Source organism: Centruroides vittatus, unplaced genomic scaffold (genome assembly GCF_030686945.1).
Source record: "Centruroides vittatus isolate TY-2023 unplaced genomic scaffold, ASM3068694v2 contig_18, whole genome shotgun sequence".
Classification (NCBI taxonomy): Eukaryota; Metazoa; Arthropoda; class Arachnida; order Scorpiones; family Buthidae; genus Centruroides; species Centruroides vittatus.
Genome location: NW_027121101.1, coordinates 3,864,672 through 3,890,611, shown reverse-complemented (window position 1 = coordinate 3,890,611; position 25,940 = coordinate 3,864,672). Strand labels below are relative to the sequence as shown.

Here is a 25,940-nt window from a genome sequence, read left to right as displayed (position 1 = left end):
AGGATGCAATCCACACACAATAATAAGTGACATAAGAAATACCCATATGTCACTTACACACATGTATACCCGTGATCAAAAAGTATCAGGAATGACTCAATAAAATACAAGGTTTGAATTTATTCATCAAAATTTACTTTGTTCCCTTTAATGTAATTCCCTCCCACTGCAATGCACATATGTCAATGTTTTTTCCAATCTTCAAAACAGGCTTTAAAGTTGTTTTTGTGAAACCCCATCAGGACTCAGAAAATTTTGTTTTATGAATCAATCAACTCAAAATGATGACCATGAAATGAAAATTTTATCAAGGAAACAGAAAAAGGTCACATTGTGCCATATTATGTGAATATGGAGCTTGCAGAATCATATTTGTTGAATTTTTTACCAAAACTTCACGAAAAGAGTATCATGAGCCAAGTGCATTATTCTGGTGCAAAATCCATGAGTTTTCTCACCACAGATCAGGTTGTTTTCTATGAATTACTTCACACAAACGATGCAAGATACTCAAATAATAATCTTTGTTGATAGTTTGGCCAGTCAGAAGGAATTTGTGATGTACAACCCTACAACAATTGAAGAAAACAGACAACACAACCTTGACTTTGAAGTGGTCTTTTCAGTCTTGCTTCACCTTTCAAGACCTGTTTTGGTGTCAAAAGCAGAGATCCATGTTTCATTATCCGTAATGATGTTTTTTGGAAAAAATTCAACTCGACAAACAAAATGCTGCAAGCCAAAATGATATTTTAAAATTGCTTGACAAGATCCAAATGATACTGGAACATGTTCAATAATGTTCCTAATTGTTAAATGATCTTTGCACACCTAATCTCTGACTTAAGCAATGTGTTGTTTGTCAGTTGAAGTGGATGGTCTACCATAGGATGGTTCGTCTTCGATGCATTCTCTGCCTTTCTTGAACATCTTGTACCAGTTGAAAACTCTTGGTTTTGATAGACTATCATCACTAAAGGCTTTTTGAAACATTTCCGACATTTTTTAGCGGTAATTCTATTGTCTTTACCCTATTTGATAGCACTCACACATACTCTGCACATCATTAATTACAAAAATACAAGACTAATATACAAAGTGGCAATTGAACCAGCAACAGCAACACTGTATGGTGTACAGGTCTGGCAAGAAGCCCTGAAAAACATTCATATAAGAAGGAGGTGCATGTCAGTCCAACAGAAAATCGTTCTACGGGTCTGCAGGGCCTACCGAATGGTCCCAACAAATGCATTGTTGGTCATAGCAGATTTACTTCCAATCCACTTAAAGGCAAAAGAGATCATTTGGAATTGGAATATCACTAAAGAAAACATCGAAATAGAAGGTAAAGACATCATAATGGGAAAAATTCGTAACAACCAGCTACTGCCATTTGACAAAAACTGGATAAAAAACATTAGAGAACACAGAATTGACAGGGACAGTAGCTACACTAGAAATAATAAAAATTATATCCACCCATCAGAAGAAAACAGTTACCATGTCTACTTAGAATTTGAAAAAGATGAAAACAGAAGCAAAAACTGGAATGCATACACAGACAGCTCCACCAGGCCAACAGGAACAGGAGTGGGATTACTGGTAGGAAGTTACTGGCACAAGAAGGAAAAACAATATACAATGCCAGCTTCAGAATGGCATCTTACTGTAATATTACCCAAGCAGAGCTCTGGGCTATCTACAGGGCTCTAAATTACATTCAAGGAAACCTTAATTACTTTAAAGGCTCTATAGCAATAAACATGGACAGAAAAGTGGCCCTTTTCATACTGCAAAACAAGAAAAACAATTCATTACTCACCACTGAAACTCAAAATCACACAAGACCTCAGCAAAACTATAAAAATAGTATTCCAATAATATTTCAGGGCATAGGGGCCACCTGGGTAATGAGACGGCAGATCAGCTAGTGAAGACAGCAGCTGCAGCAAGTACTCCAATTATTTATAAAAGAATCCCCTACAGGAAATAAAAAAGGAAATCAAACAAATTCTCACAGACACATGGCAAAATGAATGGAACGAACCAGACACAGAATACCAAACTTTCTCTTTTATACCCAATATAATAACAAGGAAAAGAAACAAATTCAACTCCTCATTTGAACTGACTCAAACTTTAATGGGTCATGGAAACTTCGGATCCTACTTGTATAGATTCAAAAAGGACAATAGTATCAGTGAAATCGATAATAGTGAAGATAATGTTCATCACTTTTTATTCGAATGCTCCAGGTTCAGTGACAGTCGCAAGACCCTCTTTAGGGACTGCCTTATCTATAGTAACAAATGGCTTCCTGAAGAAAAGGATTTGACGAAGGATCTTGATGAACTTTTATAACCAGAACTAAAAAACTGTCAGTGAACCAAAGCTTCAGCAATTTATCTATAAATAATGGTAACAGTGAATCACTTATAACAGCAACAACAAAAGAGGACCAGAACTCAGAAGAGGACAACTGGCCAACAGGTAGAGAAGAGTACTTCAGTAGTTCCGAAGAACATCCTTAGCGTCTAAAAATCTTCTACCAAATTTTTTTAATAATGTGTTGCTATTTAATGCTTTTATTCAAGACATTTTTTTGTAAGGCAAAAACAGCCAGCCACATTCAATTTACTCTATTTTTCGCTTCTTTGATTGTGCTTGTTTTTTTTAAACTTCATAATCAACCAAAAACTGACAGTGCACCAAAGCTACACCAATCTATCTTCAGAGGTTTGAAACAATGTATCAACTATAACAGCAACACCAGAAGAGGACCAGAACTCAGAAGGACAACCAACCAACTAGTAAAGAAAACTACAGCAGTAATGCGGAACACTTAGTGTCTCAAAATCCTCTACCAAGTTTAATAACGTATGTGCTTGTTATTAACAATTGTTTTTTAGACTTCCATTGTAAAGCAAAACCAGCCAGTCATACTCAATGTATTTTAATTTTGTTTCTTTGTACTTGTAATTTTTATTTGAAAATTTACACATTGTGGGTGCTCATGGGCCCTCCCCTTTCCTTCGTTCCACCCTTACTTTCCTATCCTCCTTTCTTCACCATTTCATTCTACACTCTATCTTTTCCCCCTTCCTTCTGTTTCCTTACTTAGGACTAAGTCAGTTGTTAAACAACAGACAGCCATCTAATTCCTTTATTAAAAGTAAAAGTAATTCCATTGTGAAAACAAAATTTAATACATATTCTTTGCTCAATTACACTTGACATTTTGAAAAATTGCCAGCACAAAAATTCTTTATGCACAAAACAAGTGATTATTTGCAAACAAAAACAAATTATGATGTATGGATTGCTGCTAGATGTTGATGAAAATTGTACCAAATGCAAAAGGAAAAAAAAACAACTATAGTGTCCTCTTGCACATGCACAGTTTAAATGAACCATTCCCAATATTTTCTGATCATAGTAGTAGTAAACTCTGGTTATCTGTTTCCTAGAAAAATATGTAATCAAAGTATCAGGATTTTTTAATAAGTTAGAGTTTAATGAAATGCAAAAAAAGTTCAAATGTTTGCTACTTCATTTAAACTGTGTTTCTGTTTATTTTTAATATGTTGGATTCTACCAGATGGGGTAATAATTTCCTATGTTATGTTTTAAATTCAGTCAAAAGCTGGAAAATATTACAATAATCCAAAAAATTTCATAAATTAACATTAATTTAAGTCAATAATGGACTTCCTGCAGAGGAAAAAAGTATAGGCCTAGTTAGTCAATAATCATTGCCAAATGTTCCATTAAGAACTTATAAATTATTTTTGTAGCAAAATTTATCAAGTTTTGTTCTTTTCTAGATATTGAACGAGACTATCTGGTGATTAAAAGTAATGCTAAGTAGTAAGACAGGTTCTGGAGATGACCTAGTCTTGTATTAAAATCACCCATCCAAAAATGACATTATCATAATAGTTTCTAATTTATTATTAAATTGAAATTCAAAATTGTATAAGGAGGAAAGTATAAAAGTATAGGGTTGGACCGAAAGTTCATTCTGTTTTTAGAGAGAAATAAAATACACTATTTTGGAATAAATAAAAAACTTTAATCCACAATATATTTATCCTTCTGTTCTATAACCATATGCCATCTGATGGGTAGTTTCATAATTCCTTCTGTGTAGAATTGGGTGGATTTCTGATTGAAGAAATTATCGATGTGATTTTTGATACTTTCTAAAGATTGAAATTCTATACCATTTAAATTATTCTGCAATGAACAAAAAAGATGAGTCTGAAGGAGCAATATCTGGAGAATATGCAGGGTGACTTAAAACATTCTGTTTAAAGTCTAGAAGTTTTTGGCATACGTTCAAAGATACATGTGGCCTTGCATTATCATGATGGAATACCACTCCCTGTTGATTTGCAATTCTATATGTTTTTGATGCATTGCAGCCTTAGTTCATCCAGTTTGAGACAATATTTATTGGAACTAATTGTTCGATTGTTGGGTAAATGCTCGTAATAAAGAACCCCTTTCCAATTCCACCAAACTGAAATCATTACTTTTCTGGGATGCAAACTAGCTTTAATTTGCAGCACTGGCAGATCACCTGGCTTACTCCAAGATCTCTTGCATTGAATATTGTTGTAAGCAATCCATTTTTCATTGCCTGCCTGTTATTAATCTCTTTAAAAATGGATAATCTTCATTGCGTTTTAAAAGTGAATCACAAACAGAAACCTGCTCTATAAGGTTTCATTCACTTAACTGATGGGAAACCCAAACATCATAATGGAAAGTGTATTCAAGGTTAGCCAAATGTCTGACAACAGGTGTTTGGGATATTTTTAAGATGTCGGCTATTTCTTGTGTTGTTTTATGCCGATCATTTTGAATTAAAGTTGTTATGGACTCATCTATGGTCAAAGGCCATCCTGACCAAGGTGAATCTTTGAGAGAAAAATCTCCTGCCCTAAATTTTGCAAACCATTTCTGGCATGTTTGATCAGTAATTGCATCCTCTCCATAAACAGCACATATCTTTGTTCGAGTTTTTGTCTCGTTTTTCCCTTTTTGGAAATAATAAAGCATGAGATATCAAAAATGCACTTTCTTATCTTTCATTTTAATGTTATTTTTCTTAAAAGATAACAAAATTTTAAAAAAAGTAACTAGACTTACATAATAAATATGCAAATATATGCAAATGCCCACCTAAACAAGTTAAAACTTGATAAGCGCAACAGATGCAACACAAATGAACAATTAGGTAAATACTGAACAAACTTTTGTTTTAACCCTATATTAAGATAATATTTTTGCATGTAACATGATTAGCTAAGCTGAATTATGAGTACTGGTACGTACATTTAAATCAGAATATAAGTTTACTACTTTGTCCAGAGGTTTAATTTATAAGCATCAAATTCCCCTTAGATCTTCCAATAGTATATAGATGTTCTTCCATAATTATGGAGTGAAATTCATGAAAAGATAAGTTTAGGTGATATAATTGATCAGAACATTTTCCAAGTTTCCATGAGACTGATGACTTCAAATTTATCCAACATATTGTTTGTTCAACATGATGTAAAGGTTTCCCTGTTCATAAAACAAAGAAAGAAAACTTGCTTTCTATAGACACAATGTAGTGACACTTTTCAAACACTGGGGAGATTATTCATCTTTTATTTAGTTGGGACACTAATTACAAGATGCGTTTCAGGCTCCAGCCCCTCTTCAGCCAACTAAACAATAAAATCAAACATGAGAAATTTGTACATACAAACACGCGAATTAAAATTCAACAATGCACAAGAAACTATGCACTATGTAGATATAACACATTTAAAACGTACCTTAAAAGGTTGACATGCAGCAATTATATACAGGGTGTTTTTTTTTATCTTGAGACAATGAAATAACTTACTTTTTCTTAAAATAATGAGATCCAAGTATTTAGAAAAGTTGTAGGGTTTCGAAGGCCCAATCAATTGGTGACCTTGGATGTGACCTTGACCTTCAAGATCATTTGAGGGTCAAGTCTGTTTTTTTTTTTTTTTTTTCAATGGGAACACACATTTTTGACCCCGGCAATGGAAAGAACGGGAAATTTCACAACCAGATACACCTTTGACCTTATGGTCTAGGTCAGTGATGGTGAACCTATGGCACGCGTGCCCAAAGTGGCACATATACAGAAATCATCTGGCACGTAACATATCATACGATTTTGATTGATCATCTGTCTTTTTCAATCATCCTTTTTTGAATAAGCTTTTTGTACATTTATTCTAATTAAAGTATATTCGTTTAATTTCTTTAAATATTGTTATTTGAAGTCTAAAACTTTTGCACACATAAACATCTTTAAAGCTAAGTGTACTTGCTATATGGCATGCGGGCTCAGAAAGGTTCGCCACCCCTGGTCTAGGTCAAAGGTCACGATTATTTTAAGGTTTAAATTAGGCTTTTTCTTATGGGAAATCATACTTTTTATTACTGGAATAGTTATTACTGGAAAAATTTTACAGCAAATGTTCAAAATGATGCCCTTCCACTTCAATACACATCTTGATCTGCACTTCAAATGATCGTAAACAACTGAAAACTTCAGGTGTCATTTGGGCACAAGCGTCTCTGATACGCTGTTTCATATTTTCAGCAGTTGTTGGCACTTGTTTGTAAACTTTAGTCTTTATGAAACCCCACAAACAGAAATCTGGTGATGTAAGATCCAGGGACCTGTGGCTAGCCAATTTACTGGTCCTCCTCTACCAATCCAGTAACCATCGAATTTTCTATTCAGTGTGTTCCGTGCAACTTTCGAAAAATGCGCTGGACAGCCATCATGCTGAAACCACGTGTTTAGTCTTAATTCCAAGTTCAAATCTTCAAGCAAAACTTTAACAAGTTACAATACTTTTCTCCGTTTAAATTACCATCAATAAATACTGGACCGATAAGTTTGTCATCAATTATTCCACACCAAACATTGACAGACCATGGACACTGATGCTCAACTTGGTGTAACCAGTTTGGCTTCCCAACACTCCAATAATGCATATTATGCCTAATAACTGCACCATGGTTGGTAAAAGTGGACTCATCAGAAAACAAAACGTTATGAAAAAAACTTGGATTTTCTCGTATTTGCTGAAGTGCCCGTTGACAAAATGTCACTTGATTCTCAAAATCATTGCCATGAAGTTCTTGATGCAAGGACATATGAAAAGGGTGTAATTTATGGTGTTTTAGTATTGTAAAGTACTATTTTTAGTATCTTAGGAAACTGACACTAAATGTGGTCGGTAAAACTTCCGTTAACCTAACGGGTACTTTACGCGGATTCGAGATTAGTTTGCCAGGCCTGGGCTTTTAAGCGTGCACCGAAAAATTTAGTAATAATAACGATAATGATCAAGTCAAAGCAAAAAGTTCAAATATATTTAATTAGTAACTAGAATTTACTACGTACAAATGTCTATAATCCAAACAAAATTTATTAACGAAATTCAACAAGTCAACCCGACAATAAACTCAGCTACTTAGCTTAACTTAATATTAATTCCCTTTGAAATTCGACAAATCAAATACTTAGAAACTATGAACAAAATCTCTTACTAATTACACGTCTATCCGTCACCTCACTATACGAAGAACCTATTTCCTCAATCCTTTTGATATCGTCAAATCGAACTCTTCTTTAACACCTTGGATCGTCCAATTATCAATCTGGACTTCTATCAGAAAACACTTCGCTTTCGAATTCACCTCGCTCTGGATATCACCTTGATTTGGAATTCACCTCCTCCTCCTTCGGTTTAACGTACGGGTTTTATACTGTGAGGTGACGTCACACTTCAGCTGGGTTACTCCCTTATTTACATACTTAGTTTGCTAACATTAATTTTCTTTTTTGGCAGCTTTAAGTTTCCGACAAAGCTTATAAACCGTTTACAAAGTATTTATCATAATTTTCTGGGATGTTAAGACGGTTTAGTAAGTATTTCCTTACTAGTGAGTGTGGGGACTCCCTCCTTCATTTTTTTTCTGCGGACCGTTTACTTCCGCTGGGCAGCGCAAGTGCGCAAGATTTTTCCTACGGCGCTTATTTTTTTCGTGAGTTGTTTTTATCTTCTTTTTTCGTTACTAACAAGAGAGTGGTGGGGAACCTTCGTCCTAAATAAACATAAGCCCCAAACAAAATATAATAAAACAGAAAATAATAATAAAATAAAAATAACGCTCGACTCAGTTCCTTACAGTATCTTGTGTATGCTACTGTAAGATATTCCAGAATTGTGACTTATTTGTTGAGTACTTACATGAGGTTAACAGCACTTGAGCTAAAACAGCAGTTGCATTAATTTCTCCAGTAACCGTATGTCAGCAATTTTTTTTCTTCCTGCTTTTATGTACACTTCCTGTAGTAGTGAATTGTTGGATAACGCGATAAAAAGATGCTCTTGATTGTTTTCTATCTGGAAACGTTCAGTGTACAGAGCAACAGCATTATCAACTTTCCTTGAACATTCTCCATAAATAAGAACCATTTCAATTTTTTCTTCTACAGATATGACCTCCATTGTTAAGTAATAGTTTTAAGGTAATAACGTATCAGAAACAAATATGAGGACAATTGAAAGAAAGACAAAGCGTGGTTATAACTGCATAACCAGAAATTTCTGCAACAATAAACATGTATTCATTTACATTTTTACACACACTCATAACAAAAAATAAACCAAAAATAGCCAAAACAAGTCAGATTTCAGTAAGAATGACCTTGAGATGACATGGCCGATGGTGAAGTTTCCTGCTCTTTCCATGTAAATGTAACTTTTACCTCCCTGCCTATTCCAGTAATAAAAAGTATGATTTCCCATAAGAAAAGCTTATAATTTAAACCTTAAAATAATTGTGAGCTTTGACCTAGACCATAAGGTCAAAGGTATATCTGGTTGTGAAATTTCCTACTCTTTCCATTGCTGGGGTCAAAAATGTGTGTTCCCATTGAAAAAAACAGACTTGACCCTCAAATGACCTTGAAGGTCAAGGTCATTTGAGGTCCAAGGTCACCAATTGATCTGTCCTTCGAAACCCTACAACTTTTCTAGCTATCTTTTTCTCAAAATAATGAGATCCAAGTAAGTTATTTCATTGTCTCAAAATTAAAAAAAACACCCTGTATATACAGACAGCATACGTAGTGGATCTTACTCATTCCGTAGGTTAGACAAAGAACGAACAGACCGACAGATTTCAACGAGTTTTTTTTAACATTCATCTAAATAAATCAAGTTTACAGAAAGGTATAATAACATCTGTTATACCTGTAATTTGTATCTTGGCATATTACTTAAGTTTACACAATGGATGTTACAACTGTTACAGATAGGTCTCACATACTACCAGCACAACCACATAGTCTGGTTTACAAATTTGCATATATATCAATAAACAATTTAAAAAAAATTTTTTAGTAATCTATAAAAAGTTGTGTATAAACTGTGACTACGAAAAATAAAACTTATTAATATATTAATATTTGTAAAAATTGGAATGTACTATTAACTATCATTATGCAAATACACATGATCTTTGAACATGGATGATTAATATTACAATGGTGTTTAATATTTGCTAACATATCTACAACATTTGTATCCAATTTTCACTGGTTTTAACACTTAAAGTTTTATTTATGCAATTTTTATTTTTATTCTTAATAATTTCTATGCTCTCTTTAAATTTTCTGTCGTATGTCCTTTTTTCTTTATGTAAGATCTCTATACAGGTATACCTCGAGTTACGTCGTTCCCGATTATACGTCGTTTGTCAAAAATGTATATGGAAAAATAAAAATCAAGTTTAAGTCAGTTTATTCGACTTTAATTCTGTCCGCCATAAACATTGAAGACGTAATATCACTAGAAAAGTGTTGAAAGCACATAAAATCATATTAAAATATGTACATTTACAGTAAATGTTAATATAATCATCATAAATCCTAGGAAACGAACCATAAAACATCTGTGTTTCTGTGTTGTCGTCTTATTTAGCGGTCTTTAAGTGCTCATTATTCGCGTTTCCTCCATTATGAGCGTTTAGTTACGACATAAGTCGAAACTACGACTTACGTCGTAACTATGCAAGTAAATTCGAACTTACGTCGCCTCTCCTGAACCAATTACCGACGTAAGACGAGGTATACCTTTATTAGATTTTATCAATGTTGCGGTTATTTAGTACACAATGATTATGGAACACAGAATTTAGTCGATGGTACTTTAAATCAGATATGTGTTCTCTGACCCGTATTCTTAGCTTGCATTTTGTTTCCCCTATACTATGATAACTTGGTTAGATTTGTTTGCTTTTATAATATCCAGTTGATTATTATTTAAAAATGTATGTAGTTTTTCTATCTCATTTTCATATTTATAGTAATTTCTATCTTTTATCTTTGTTTTCTTGTTTTCTTTTACAGTATATTTTTTAATTATATTGCTTAAATTAATTTTTAAAATTTTAGAATCTATATCTGTTAATTCGTTACACATAAGATCTAAACCAGATACCAGGTACTTCCCAACTGTTAGGGCCATTAAAATCCAGTCCTTTCTGTATTGTCTTGAGAACATAATCTGGAATCTTAATTTGTGTTTTATTAAACATGAGAGATTTTTTCCACTCTGTTACTTCTTCTATCGATGGATATTGGAATTTTTTTTACCAAATTACAGGTATAATAGGTGTTGTTATACCTTTCTGTAAACTTGATTTATTTAGATGAATGTTAAAAAAAACTCGTTGAAATCTGTCAGTCTGTTCGTTCTTTGTCCAACCTATGAAACGAGATAAGATTCACTACATATGCTGTCTGTATATATATATATATATATATAATTTCTGCATATCAACCTTTTAAGGTACGTTTTTAAATGTGTTATATCTACATAGTGCATAGTTTCTTGTGCATTGTTGAATTTTAATTCGCGTGTTTGTATGTACAAATTTCTCATGTTTGATTTTATTGTTTAGTTGGCTGAAGAGGGGCTGGAGCCTGAAACGCATCTTGTAATTAGTGTCCCAACTAAATAAAAGATGAATAATCTCCCCAGTGTTTGAAAAGTGTCACTACATTGTGTTTATAGAAAGCAAAGTGAAATAAACAACACAGTTTCATTGGAATAAAAAGAAAGAAAATTTGTTCTGTTGCACGGGAGATTTGTTCTTATAAGTTTTATTTGGATATCGTTTTCTTTTTATACTGATAAAAAGATATCTCAAAAATTTGGTGTGTATTCAGATTGTATGAAAACTCTATTTTCTGCTGTGAAATATGGGGTGACTGAAAGTTTTGCATTACAGGAACACTATAAGACCTGAAACAAAATATTTTTTAGGCGATGAGCAGCCAGTATGCCAGCACTGCAAATGTCCACTTACCATAAAACACATACTGCTTGATTGCTCTGCCTTTGAGATAATGCGTAGACAATATCTTGGGACAGGACGTTTGACAGAGATTCTGGGCCAGAGGCCCAATCTGTATAATGTATTAGACTTTTTAAAGGTCACTAATTTGTACAAAGAGATTTAACTATTTATTTATCAATTTATTTAACAGTTATCGCAAAATAGTAATAGACCTAACTAAGGCAAAGGCCAAACTGGAGTTCCTTTTGATATGTAAGAGAAATGGGATATTTCCCATGTCTATATTCCGTATTAAACTGCCACCAGGAAATGAACCTCTCCATAGCAAAGTGAGATGGATGTGCTTGAATCGGGCTATCAGAAGTACCAAGAAATCTCTATACTCCGCCATGACGAAACTTATATCCACGGAGAATGAGTTGTTCCAACAGCATCCAAATGTGTTGTCCATCGAAAACGCTAAACTTGTCAACATCCAACATAGATTGAGCTGCAACTTGAGAGAAAGATATAACAAAAAAGTGCAGTGGATTTTACGCTTCCAAATACCCAAAAGGTCTAAACAAAATCACTATCCTTTCGTAGTATGGGATGACATTCAAGTACCATCGTTTGTCAAGGAAATCCTAACTTTTGGACCATCATACGCTCCGCCGCCTTCGGTAAAAACGGCTACAAGATCTTACATTCTGGATATGGAGGTCATCTTAAAAGGACTTCCGGAGAAACAAAGAGAATATTATAGATGGATGGCAACCTTTAAGTTAAGACAGACCAAAGAATCAGCCGAATTCCCTCTGCGAGAAATTACGGAGAACGTCTAGATGGTTACATCACAATCGTATCACATTGGTCAGGGCAGACAAGGACAAAAGATTAGTTTTGATGAAACGTGATACCTATGAGAGGCACTTGAATGAATACATCAGAGAGACCCAATGTACAGAGGTCCAAGAGCATTATATTGATAAGCTACAATCCAGGGTGAAACGTGTAGCCAACTCGAATCTCGCCAGCAAGCTAAATTTAAAGAATATTATCGTGGATGCCCCTGACACTCCTAAATTGTTCGCCTTTGCCAAGACACACAAACAGGAGCAGAAGCTAAGACCGGTAGTAGACAAAGCCAGGGCCCCAACTCGAATATTAGAGAAAGCCACACACAACTTGCTCACCACGCACCTAGAGGATTACGAGTTTACCATATCCAACTCCAATGAACTAATACAACAGCTTAAAAAACTCTCCTCCCCAGTCTACGCTACAGTATTGGACTTCAGATCATTATATCCCTCCATTGAGCTGCCTCCGTGCTTCTGCGCACTAAGAGACTTCCTGTTCTCTAAAGTCAATGATACATCACTACACCGAGAGATTCTGGAGCTGGCACACTTGATTTGTTATAGCTCGGTATTCCAATTCAATGGGATTATTTACATGCAAAGTAAGGGTGTTCCTATGGGAAGCCCGGTGTCGGGGGATCTTTGCGAAATGGTGGTCAGACAATTGGAAAACATCACTCTTCCTACCCAACATGCTGCTCTATAAACGATACATTGATGACGTCATCATCCTGTGGAGGACGGAACCAAATATAGATTAAAGCATCAATTTATTAAAGCGATGAACAAAAATCCGTACGGTCTGGTAATTGAGGTGGAGCAGCATAGTAACTCTAAAATCCATTTCTTGGATATAGATATCGCTTTTGAAGGGCCAAACATACACACTTCGGTGTATCGAAAAATTGATACTGCCTCCATGTATATTCCGATAGGATCCTGTGACCCATTTCAGTATAAAATAGCGGCCTTTAGAGCCTTGGTTAGGAGGGCCTTTACGCACTCCTCCTCTCACCAGGCACTGAATCAGGAGATCAAACGTATAAACAAAATAGCGGTAGAACACGGATACACCAACCTTGTAAGGGGATTATGTAGAAAGCACAGAAATAGCCAGAAACCGTGTAACAATCCGACGGAAAGGCGCTTAAATATTCAAGAAGACAATACTGAAAGGATCCCTATCACTTTTAACCCACGGTTAAAATCGTTATATGCTACGATATCCAAAAAACGTCAAGTCCATATAGCCTACAGAAGATGCCAGACCATTTTCCAAATACTCCGTAACGGAAAAGATCCTCCGAACCCAATCAGACTACCGGGAATATACACCATTCCCCTCAGAGACCACAGATTTGACAGGGATATGGTTTACATTGGCTCCACCAAACGTACAATGGGGATAAGAATTAAAGAACATAAGGCAGACATACTACACAAAAGGCTCACAACAGCTCTCTCAACATATGCCACCGATCAAGAAGTCACGGCAGACTTTAGCGCAGCCCGCATTATCCTCACTACTAACCACCCGGAACATCTCAAATTATTGGAAGCTATGGAAATATACAGAGCAGGATGTAACACCACGTGCATCAATTTTAAAGACGAGTTGGCCCTTTCAGCAGCGTGGCAGATCTTGCTGGAAGATAATTTTTAAACATTAACATCAATCACCGCTTTGAAGCGCATGCACGCTGCACGGACCGGCGATCGTTTCGTTTAAAAAATATGTTGGAACGTTTTCACGTGGCGGAATTCGAAACACGGTTCTTTCCAAAAGGAATATATTCGAAATTCAACGATCGGTGTAGATTTATTACTACAAAGCCTGAAGAAGAGCCTAGACGGGGCTACGAAAACGTTTGTGACCCTAATACTAACCACTCTGGTTATCTGGTTTTTACGTAAGAGTATTTTTTGTATGAATTTTCGGTGTGTAAAAGAAGATTGAGAGAGATGACAAATTTCCAACTTACCAAGTTTCCGAGAAACTACTAAAAACAAACCACCAGATGGTCTTCCAGGTCCCTCAGGTTTGATGAGCTAAAAATTCAATAAAATAAAACTGAGAATCTAACGGTGTAAGAAGGGTTTTTATTGAAGATGTCATCCATGATTCAGTTATACCAATAATATGATATGAAGAGACAAAATCAACAAAACTTTTATTGGAAAAGTTAGTATATAATAAACCTTGACTATTCCAAGATAGAACCTTTAATGTAAAAGAAACTTCTGAGCAAGGGATAACAGGTAAAGTATTTAATTTTTGTCCATATGACGAGCCACCAACTTTCCTGGTAATAAAAAAGGTTCGATCTTCATCAGCTTGTTATTCAGTAGGTCAAACGTAAAATTATCTCCATCAATTGTTAAACAGTCAGCTCTCGTGAACGCAGATTTACTTGTTGCCTTAGTTTCTTGATAAGAAGGAACGAGATTTCTTCTAATTCTCGATCTCCAATGTAGATCATCAAAAAATTTACCCTAGAACACTTTTCCCTCATTATGTACATTTCGGTAAATCAGTTTTTTATTGGAGATAGTGTCAAGTTCAGCCACTACCAAATTATTTTTTGAAACTATTTTAAGATCTTTCACCAAAATAGTCACCATTGGGTCTTTTTACAGATGACAGAATGTCGGAAACCAAAGACAGAACTTCAGATGAATTTTCCTCTAATCCGACAATAACAATTTTATTTTTCTGACGTTCATTAGACAATGAATCTAAGAGATATAAAAAAATAAGAAGTCTGAGTAATAGAAGAGACATTTAAGTTAGAAAATTCTTACACCTTCTTCTCCACATTAAGGAGACGATGTTCAAAGTCTTTATGTAAATTTGCCAGCCATTCAAATTTAGTAGCTAAATCTTCGAGTTTAGTCAAAATGGTATCAAATTTCTCCTCCAAAAAAAGAAAATAAATTTTGAGGTACATTAGTAGATGAAGCCAGTAGAGGAAAAAACGATTCAAGTCTTTGAGATTTTAGAGTTGGTTCACTAGGAGATCTTTGTTGTTTACCAACAGACAATATGGACAACTTTGAAGGAGGGGATGAAGGAGGAGTACGAGACATCGGACCAGGATTAGACTCGATGCCTCCAATTAGTAATAAAGCACGTAGTAATAAATATATGTCAAAAACTTTAATAAAACTGAAGTAAAGAAGCACACAAATATTAATATAAATCATATCCAAAGTGCTAGAGTTCATTATTGACAAGCTCACTCAAAACTCACCAACACTGATGAACATCGCAAGCGCCCCAGGATTCCAATACATTATTTCTTATTGGCATTGCAATGATCTCTACAGTTGTCTGATAAGATCAAGACCAAATTATGTAAATACTGTGTTGTTTTGTTTATTTGTTATTTCTTGTTTTTTGTATTATTATTGAGTTTATATTTAATATTTTATAGAATATATATTTATACAGTTTCACCTTTTGACATGGTGCAGCTTGGCCTATATGGCACTCGTGGAAAAAAATAAAAATTCCAACTAGCTAACTAACTAACTAACCAAATTATGCAAAGAAACAATAGCAAATCCAAACTGGAAAGTATGAAAAATATTTTTGTGTTATGAGATACCAGATATAATAGTTCTAATAGTAAGCATTTATTCATTGAGATGGATAATACATAAGCTTAATTATTTATTTTAAATTTAATAGAATCAGATTTATATATTGCTGATAAAATATCCAGGATGGTAAATATATAATCAAAATGCACAAGAAACACTTCATAATATAAAAAAAATGGAATCTTGATGATTCATCCTTTTCATACATCAGAAACACAAGAAGTCACATAGTGGAGTTGACCTTTATTTTGAGGCTCTTCTATGCTTCAATATGTAAAACTTGTTAAAAAGTGCCCCCTGGGATGGCACAACAAAGTCACTCTGCCATGTGACTTTGAGATGTGTGAAAAGGACAGTTATGAAGCAACAAAAACCAAAAAATCCAACATAAAAACTGATGTTATTTATTAAACATTTACATACTGAATTTTTTGGTTTTTTGTTGCTTAATTTATGTCAGGGGTCACCAAACTTTTTCGCAGTGGGCCAGATTACTGAGAGAATGACGAACGCGGGCTGCATAACTATTTGTTCAGTACAGTACACTGAGTACACAAAAAATATAAAGAAAACCAACATTTATTTACCAATACACAAATACAATCACTGCAGCAAGCTGGTATTCTCTTGTCTTAGTGACTTCATTGCCCAGGGGCACTTTTTAACAAGTTTTGCACAGAAAGCACTGTGATATCTAAAGTTTCAAAAAGTCACCGAATTTTTTATTTCACTGATTTTGCCTAAAAATTATATTACTGTCAGATGCAAAAATCAGATTGAACCACTTCTGATATTTTTACTTACACTTATTTTTATTTTTTCTACATAGTAAGTTTATCTACAAACTCTGATATTTCTATATAAATAATTATATTTTACTTCATTTGTGGCACAGTGTGGCGGAAGCAGGTGAACTGACCTCACCGGCCAGATCCGGCCCATGGGCCATAGTTTGGTGACCCCTGATTTATGTATATCCAGATGTTTGGGCTGTTGAGTTTAATTACATATTTAAATATTTTATAGAATGCAGGACAATTCATGAGGCATGCTAAAAGAAGAAAACTGTGTGTTGAGGATATTAACAGGACTTTGAGATGGAATGATGTTGAAGTGTGTTTAATTTTATTTTTTACTTTTCTATTTTACTTTAGTAGATTAATAAAGTTTTTTTTTAGCTATTATATGGATATGGTAACTCAGAACCTCTACCAATGAAATTTATTAAAGAGGCTGATGTCTTTTCTGTCGAAGAAAATGAAGTTAATTTAGTTAATTTAGCAACAACTAATACTACTGCAGAACAGCCTGGAGAGATTGGTGTGAAAGGTTATTAAGTTTTTAATTTTTTAACCATTGATACAAAAATCATACTGTATATGTATCATAAATGTAGTTAAAAGCATTATTGTAATTTATTTCTTATTAGAGAAAATTTCAAAAATAAGGATGATGGAAGAGCTTAACTAATTTTGATTCATAAAACTCCATATTTTGTTTTTGATATTTTTTAAATTACAAAATGTCACAAAATCTCTATATAAACCAATTTTGCAATAATAATTGTTTGTACAAATGTATTCAATATAATTATATTAGAATATTTTATTATTAAAAATTTTTTTAAAACTTAAAAAAACTAATGCAGACTTGTATAACAAATACTTTTGCATGGCAGCCATAAAAGATTGCAGATTCCTGACCCAAAATATTCCAAAATTATTTGAAAATTCATATGCTAAAAGGACATCATTTTCAAAAGGATTTTTTTTATAACATTGTGAGAGTGATTTTGACTAAATTGTGAGAAATGATAGAACACTTTGAGGTACTGGTACATTATAGAATATTAGAATTTTTGACTCAGTAGAAATTAAGTAAAAAATAAAAAGTGATTTTCTTTAATATCATGTCTATCATGGAGATTTTTTTATTTTCAAACATTTATTTGAACCCTTTTGACCTAGATAATAAAATGAAAATCAGTTAATGCAGAATTATTAGTAACACATTTCATTTAATATATTTTGGTCAATAACAATCTGTTCAGTTTATCCATTGTAGAAAAATTAGATTATAAATTGTTGTTATAAATTGTATTAAAAAATAAGTTGATAGAAACAATACACACTTATTTATATATTTTAAATTTAACTGTGCTTATTTCAGCATATTGGCTGGCAGTTGAAGGTGTCCCAAAATGTGGATTATCTCAAAATTCAAGTAAGAAAAAAATTCTATATTTTTCAAAAAAGAATTCTATTCGGGCAGTGTTTTTCTTCTTAAAAAATTTAAAAATTAAGTTTTATTATTTGAAAATAGTTTAACGAATTAAAGTATGTAAAATGTCATTAAGCCAAATTCCAAATTATTAGTAAAAATGATTGTATTTCCTCAATCTATGACATTATTATTATTATTATTATTTTTAATCCATCTTTGTCTGAAATAGAGATGCATATTAGAAATTGACAGAATCTTATATTTGCAGTTGAAAATAACAGTCAGCAGTCATTGCAGTGACCATGCTGAGCATTATGCACTAATAATAGAAATATTGCTGAGTATATTGCTCTGGGATAGAGTAAACTCCAGACCTCTCTAGTATATTGCTCAATGCTCACATCAATTCAAATGAGTTTTGCTGATAATGAGCGTTTAATTTAAACTTTTTTAACATTTAAAATTACTTCAAAATGACTTTATGATGCTGCATTAAAAATGAATAGTAATTGTTTTAATACTGCATTAGAAGAACATGGAAATAGAACTGCCAAACATTGTTTGTTTCATGGTATTTCTATTGTTTTTTAACTTGTTACTTAACTACTTTTATTAAGTTTTGTTGTTATTTTATTTATTTTTTATTTATTTACTTAAATAGCATCCTGAGTGTTATTCTTGATGCAGGAACATATTACAAAAAATAACTATAGGTAGACAACATTGCTTTAACCAAACATAATTCAATACGAACTAATTACAGAATTAAACCCAACAACATATGCATTCAATTACATTTAAACTTGTGTTTATTTAAACTTATAATTAAAAAAAAATCCAGCAATAAGTTGCATAACTTTTCCAGCAAAAAAGTTAAAATTGTATGTAGTGCCATCTGTTACAAGATTTTATTTTAAAATACTTTTTATATTAATAATTATTAAAAAATGGCAAAAGCTTAATTTTGAGAGTAGAGATGAGTTTTATACAGAGAAAGTCAGGAAATAAAATTTTTAGCAGAAAAAGTCAGGGAATCTGCAAATACCATAGAATTCATCTGCTGCACTCTTCTTTTTGTTTTGAACATGTCTTTAAATTGAGTTCAATATAGGGAGGTCTATGAAAACTGAAGTGACCAAAAGAGTGGCAAGATTTGTCATGCTATATCGTGTGATAAATGATAATCTAACAATTTAAATTTTTTAGATAGAAGGTTTGTGTTCATATTTAAAGTGGTAGGTAGTGGAGTGTATGCATCTGTGTGGGGGAGAGGCAGCAATTGAACATGAACACCAAAAACAGTGAAGCAGTACAGTGTTTGGGCAGTGAAACTTTGGATCACAAAGATATAGGATGTTGAAATTGGTGTTGATTTGTATAGAGTGACAGGATCTACAACAATATTTAGCAATAATAACCGATAAAATAGAATTTGTAAAGTTATAAGTCAATAACTGTGTGGGTTGAAGAAAATTTTCATAATATGGAAGAAATTGCAAAGGAAATATGAACAGCAATGTAAGAAATGTATATCATTAGAAAGAAAAATTTTAAAGGAATCAGAAAAGCCCAGAATGACTAATGGCAAACAATGCAGATTGTATAGAGAGTGTAAGAAAACAATGTGTCAACTTTGACAATATTTCAAGTGCACTGCCTCCTGAACCAATAGATATTGACTTGGAATGTGATAACCACTAAGATTTTATTCATTTACATCAGTGTTTCTCAACCTCTAACGAATCTCTCCCCCCTTCAATAAAACTGTTACATAGTATCGATCCCTTCACTTCAAAAAAAATTTTGTTTGGTTTATTAGTTTATTTGATAATTATATACTTTGTAGTAAAAAATTAAATATTTATTACCTCAGAATACATATTAGATTTTGATATAATTAAAATTAAAACATTATTAAAACATCAAAAATAAAATAAGCACAAAAACTCAACTCAGTCAACCAGTTGCTACCGACACACAAGCCTTGACATAGATGCACATAAGCGAAATGCAATGACAGCATTATCCCCACTGCAAGTTTCAAAATTCTGATGCTGAGGACCGAGGCTAACCCCAAATTTGTATTGCATTGAATAGACTAGTCACTAGTATAATGTTATTTGTTTAATTGTTGTACGATATAACAAATAAAATATCTAATTATTCTTAATATAATGTTTTACTACATCACCCAGAAAATTGTTTTTTGCCCCCAAAATATAAATTGTTACTAATAGCCCCAAAATGGAAAAATGCCCACATGGGGCAATATTGCCCCTGTTGGGAAACACTGGTTTACATCTTATCCTTCTTCTGATAATACAAAGATGGATACACACTTTAAACAATTACGATTGTGTCTTGTACACAACCCTTTCCAATTTTTTTTACTTGTGTGATTTTGGTTAACTCGTTGCAGTCAGTTGATGCTGTGGGAAGGCAAACTGTCAGTTAGTTTAAAGATATTGTGTACAGGACATTTTAGAACATGTGGGGGACTTTGCACAATTTGTGTTTTTATTCATTGTATTCTTTGCTGCTGGCCACATACAGTATGTAGGGATAATAATCCTGTCAATTATGACAGAATTGATGATCTGTGATATGTCTTCTCTCTAACTGAAAAGTTTCATCTTCAGGAGGCTCATGGAATTTTGGAAGTATACCAAAATATTGCCATAGATTTAAAATCGGGTTTTCAAAAACACCATCAATAATACCCCGCTTTTCTGCCAACACACTGCCACTCTCACTATAAATTTCAGGGGGGATGGGAAGAAATGGATTTAGGCTGGAGCAAAACTAGCATGCAATAAGCAATTTCTTCTACTTAAGTTATTTTGAATTTACACCTCCTCACGTTAAGAAAATTTGATTTTATGATGCAACAGAAATCTTTTTCTTATTTAAATGAAATTTACGAATTAATTTAAATCATGAAATTTTTTATACGACACAAAAATGACGTAGCTAATTACATAATCAATTTTACATGAAGTCTTTCATTTTTTGTAAGTGAATAGTGTTTTTTTAATAAAAAATTTATATAATTTTGTACAAAATGGGCTTAAATAGACTTGGCTGCATATTACATAATGGAAAGAGGAAATGCAGAGATGTCAATAAGTCAGGAAATGTGAAGGAATCACAGATGGAATTACCTGTATGGCAGTGGCGTGCCGTCATTGGAAGCAGTGGAAGTGCCGCTTTCCTTGTATTTTCTAAAACATAAATACATATTGTGCGATTATTTTCATATAATTAAAATTAATATTGTATTATAACCACATTATGTATTTTATTACAAATTTCTATACTACATGTGAAAAAAACAGTAAGATTGCTATTGTATATTCGAATATTAGTGGCGGAATGGAAGCGCTGTATTGTCAGCTTCCAAACAGCCAGATTATACTCATTCGCGCATGCACTTTACAGAGCACCAATCTCACTCGGTTTAGCTGATGGAAGCTACACACATATAACACTTCCAATTCTATCCAGGACTGGTCCTAGGCTGTTAGCCGCCCTCTCCCGATTATATGAATCATGAATAGATTTATAACTTAACCCAACCGATAAGAATTTACTGGTATGATGTTTTTATGATAGTTCTGTATAGTTGACAGGAGTCTAAAAAATTCCATTAAAATATTTGGTATTTTTATTCCACTCTCCCATCTTATATTACTTACGGATTTCAATATTAAACCAGTGATATTACGATTTTGTGTGTCTCATCTATAAGGAAATGTAAAAAATTGTGTACAAATCTCGTACAATGTTAAAAAATTAACTATTACTTTGGCAGCATCATTTACAACTAAATTTAATGAAAGATGCATAAGGTACAAAAAAACCTCTAGAATTTATTTTCCTTAAATTTACGATTGTGTCCGTTGTCATAAAAATTTGTCTTTCTACTTTTTCCCTAGACTACAAATATTCAAGTACAAAGTAACCGGTTTTGACTTATTTCTACTTAAGAAGTAGTTAAATAATTAAGAGGTTAGGAAATTGGGGACATAAATAAAATCCTGCCGAAAGAGCTGGAATTTTACTTAAACAAAAGCTTAACCCAGCCAATCTCTAGCCGAGTACAGTGCAGACTGATTTCTTCGTAATATTAGATAATAAAGACAGAAATTTTTCCAGTTCAACGAGAGTGACCGAAAAGTTGTAAATTTTGGAAATTTCCGTGGATCCTGGTCCTAAAACGAATTAGTTAGAAAACAAATGACAGACAATCTATTAAGTTTAACATATTTAGATTTTTACAGTTATAGTGAGAAACATTTAAAATGTACAACCTTGTTGCGTCCTTTGAGGTATATGAGTGATGCAACAAAAGAGGCATTTGACATTGACCAGTATCAGCACTCCCGGGATTTGGCAGCCCCATGTATCAACAATAAAGATGAACTATCATCAATAGCCTGGCAAATTCTGGTTTATGATACATGATAAGGCAAAAGTTATACTTCTATCAACTGTGCATGTGCAAAGTTACGAGGACTGCGCAAGTTTCCTTAGAATCTTCCATTTCAGAATTTGTTTTGAAAAAGATTCGTTCCACTGAATATTTTTGTCCATTGTTCGTTCACCCGAAGAAGAACCTGAGGTTCGAAAACGTTAGTGAAAGAAAATATATTGAAAGTAGCACTGTTTTGGTTTGAGTTAGAAGTAAGTCTGATATTTTAGTGTCTGGAAGTTTCTATATTTAAAGTTTTTTTTTTTGCGTGTAGACATATATAGTCTACACATAAAAAGAAATCTTGATCATTGCAGACAACCTACAAGGTATTAGTTTACATAGGTACCAACTTAGAAAAAGTATAAATTCTTATTGGATGTGCTTATGAATTGTTGAAAAAATCTTTAATTAAGTAAAATTACTTTTAAAAACTCAAACAACGATGAATTCTGTGATTAAAAAAAATACAGACAACTGTAATTGGTTACAGTACTAAAAATCATGTTAAGAGTTACATGTTAAAATTCTTTTTAATAGCTACACAAAACTAATAATTGGATATTGAATAAAACTTATTATTCAATCCTCCATACAAGTAAAATAAAAATAATGAATTCATTAATCATCTGTTCATAATTAGGTGTTAGCACTCATTAATTATTAAAGCAATGCTGTTATGTATGAATGCTATGGTTTTTCTATACTTAATACAGTAAAACTTTTTCAATTTGGAATGTAAATAAAATAAAAATTTATCTATTTTTGGAAAAATTATCAGTCTTGGCAAAAACGAGCCTTTTCTTATATACACTTGTGTCCAAAATTAAAGCAACACAGAAATATATATGGCAAAAATGCAGAAATGAATGGCCCTCCATCACGATGAATCAGCCAAATACCTTTGAAGTATGCCTGATAAGCTACTGATTTATCAGGAACACTTCCTCATTGTTAGTAGACTTGGTAAATGATTTTCAGAAAAAATTTCACAGTGCACATTTTGTTGCATGGGTATGCTGCTATTGTGCCTCATTTGCATGATACTTATTTGATAAGATGGCACTATGCTGATTTATGCATGACTTTTCAGCTACTCAAGTTTCATGGTGTTGATTTTATACAGATTTTGTGTTTGTTGTTGCTTTAATTTTGAACACTAGTATATTTTACTTTGTATAAAAACAAAATTAACCTTAAAAATGAATTTTTAATTTACTAACATGTTTTAGAATATACTCTGTTCGAATCAAATTTATAATTTAAATGCAATAGTGTAAAATTAATGTACTACATACACAAGACAATATAATAATAATTTTTAGACTTTTATATTTGACTTAACAGTATTCTACAGTTCATACATGTGATCTCTTCATAAATTATCAGTACTTTTGCCAATCAATTTTTAATTTCTTTATTTTTTATTTTGTGTTTTCTGCTCTCATTCTGTGCAGCCATATTGGAATTACCATCATAATGGAGTTTGACATTTCAAACAGCCTTTTGGTGTTTTTTGACAAGACTATGCCTATGTCTTCTTTATAAAATCGTACTGCTGGCTGGGTAACCAGCTTAGAGGTATGAAGGAGTACATGTCAGGAGTTGAAATTTGGCATAGAGTATTAGGTGCCCAATTCATGCACGCATAAAAAAAAAACCAGACTTGTAGGTACTTGGGACCGAGAACTGAGTAAGAATAAAATACAAAATGGCAACACTACAAACAGGCAGTAGTGCGAGATTTGCACAAGCATTGCTCGTTGGGAAGTTTGAAATGCGAACATTGCAAAATCGAATTTTGACAAACGCATGCATTGGGAAGTTCAGAAAGCAAATGTTGCTAAATCCAATGTAGATAAACGAATCTTTGAAAAAACCCATTTACCTGTTCCGTGTTATTCCCAACATATCTCTGGTCGCCATATGTTGACGTTGACTGGTTGACCCAAGATATCTCATTTCATGCATTGCTCGTTTTTTGAATATTTTTGAAAGTAGATGGCACTAGTTGTTATAATATTATATTAAAACTAACTTCCAAAATATAATTTTTTTTTATTTTTACATTTATTAATATATATATTGTGTTTGTGCAAAATAAAAAAAATAATTTCGGACAATACAATGGCCAGGATTATTTTTTTCAAAAACAGGAAATTTTCATTTGGCATCAACAAAAATTCAACCCAGGGCAACACGCAACAGAGAGAAATTTCAAAATTGGATAGGTTAATTTCACCGAAAATGCATCATGGATAACCTCATGGTCGTGGCCGAGGCCAGCTAAGTTTGAACAATTGCACTCAAAACCAGCAATACCAAAGAAGATTGGAGAATGAACCTTGAGCGTCAAAGTGATTCCAATTAGTAGTGAGTCTCTGAGACACAGTCTTGTCCTAAATATGTCTTTGCCATTTTACTTATATTTTTATTATTTTTTTTATGCTCATACTTTAAGGTATGACTGAGCTCATAGTATATAGTTGCCTATGCATCATAGGCTATTGTTGGTAGACAATGCAGCCCTATTCAAAAGCCTAGGCATTACTTAGGCAACATCTGAGAGTATATGCTGTGCATAAAAATGTTTTTTTTATCATTACTACTACTACCTACTACCACTTACTAAAAAAGTACTTATTACTATTTAATGAAATAAAAATACAAAAAAGTGCAACAAAACAAGAAAATAAATGAGATTGCCTGCTGGAGCACTTCAAAAGTACATCACATATTCTGAACAAATTACGGTGTGTAGATGATGAAAACAAACAAAAATGAACGTTCTTGAACTCCTTCAGAGTTCTTTGATTTTTTAACAAGAGTTTGAAAAATTATTAAAACCATATCACTCCTGCGCAGAGAGTCACCCAACTGGGACTCAACAAATGGCTAAACCGTGTTGTCAATCAACTCTTGCCAGGCCATTGACAAAACCATTTCCTCTTTATAATTTATGCATGTAGATGTAAAACTGGATTTAAAAATGTGCACAGTCTCCAACCATCTGAGGTGTTCCGTGGGGGAACATAGTGGGGATGAGTTTATCCCGATTAAAGTCCGCTATGATGTCCTGATCTGTTGCATACGTAGAGAGGGCCGTGGTGATTCTTGCATGACATATATCGGCCCAATGTTCTTGTAATCTGATCCCCATGGAGTGCTTAGTTGGGCCCTATGTATACCAGAATACGTGATTAACTATATCCCAGTGTGGTGAGTGGTTGTTTATTCAAAAGTACATTTGTGTCCAAAGAAAATTTTGGTTGCCTGGGACAACTGGACAATTACTTATTTCAATCCTTATGTAAGATTCATAAGTTCAATTAATATAAAATCATTTCTAAATTTTTCAAATGTAAACTTATGAAACACTAAAA

The 25,940-nt window shown here is 33.1% G+C and overlaps 1 protein-coding gene across 2 annotated transcripts in view; it reads left to right on the top strand.

Annotated features, from left to right (window-relative positions):
* LOC136969583 (TAF6-like RNA polymerase II p300/CBP-associated factor-associated factor 65 kDa subunit 6L) overlaps window positions 1–25,940 on the top strand; it is a 41,310-nt gene that overhangs the window by 5,146 nt on the left and 10,224 nt on the right. For both annotated transcript variants that reach the window (XM_067263807.1, XM_067263806.1), the window contains exons 2-4: window positions 16,890–16,976; window positions 17,042–17,192; window positions 18,033–18,086. In XM_067263807.1, the coding sequence (XP_067119908.1) occupies window positions 16,890–16,976; window positions 17,042–17,192; window positions 18,033–18,086 (292 nt within the window). The remainder of the gene's footprint in view (window positions 1–16,889; window positions 16,977–17,041; window positions 17,193–18,032; window positions 18,087–25,940) is intronic.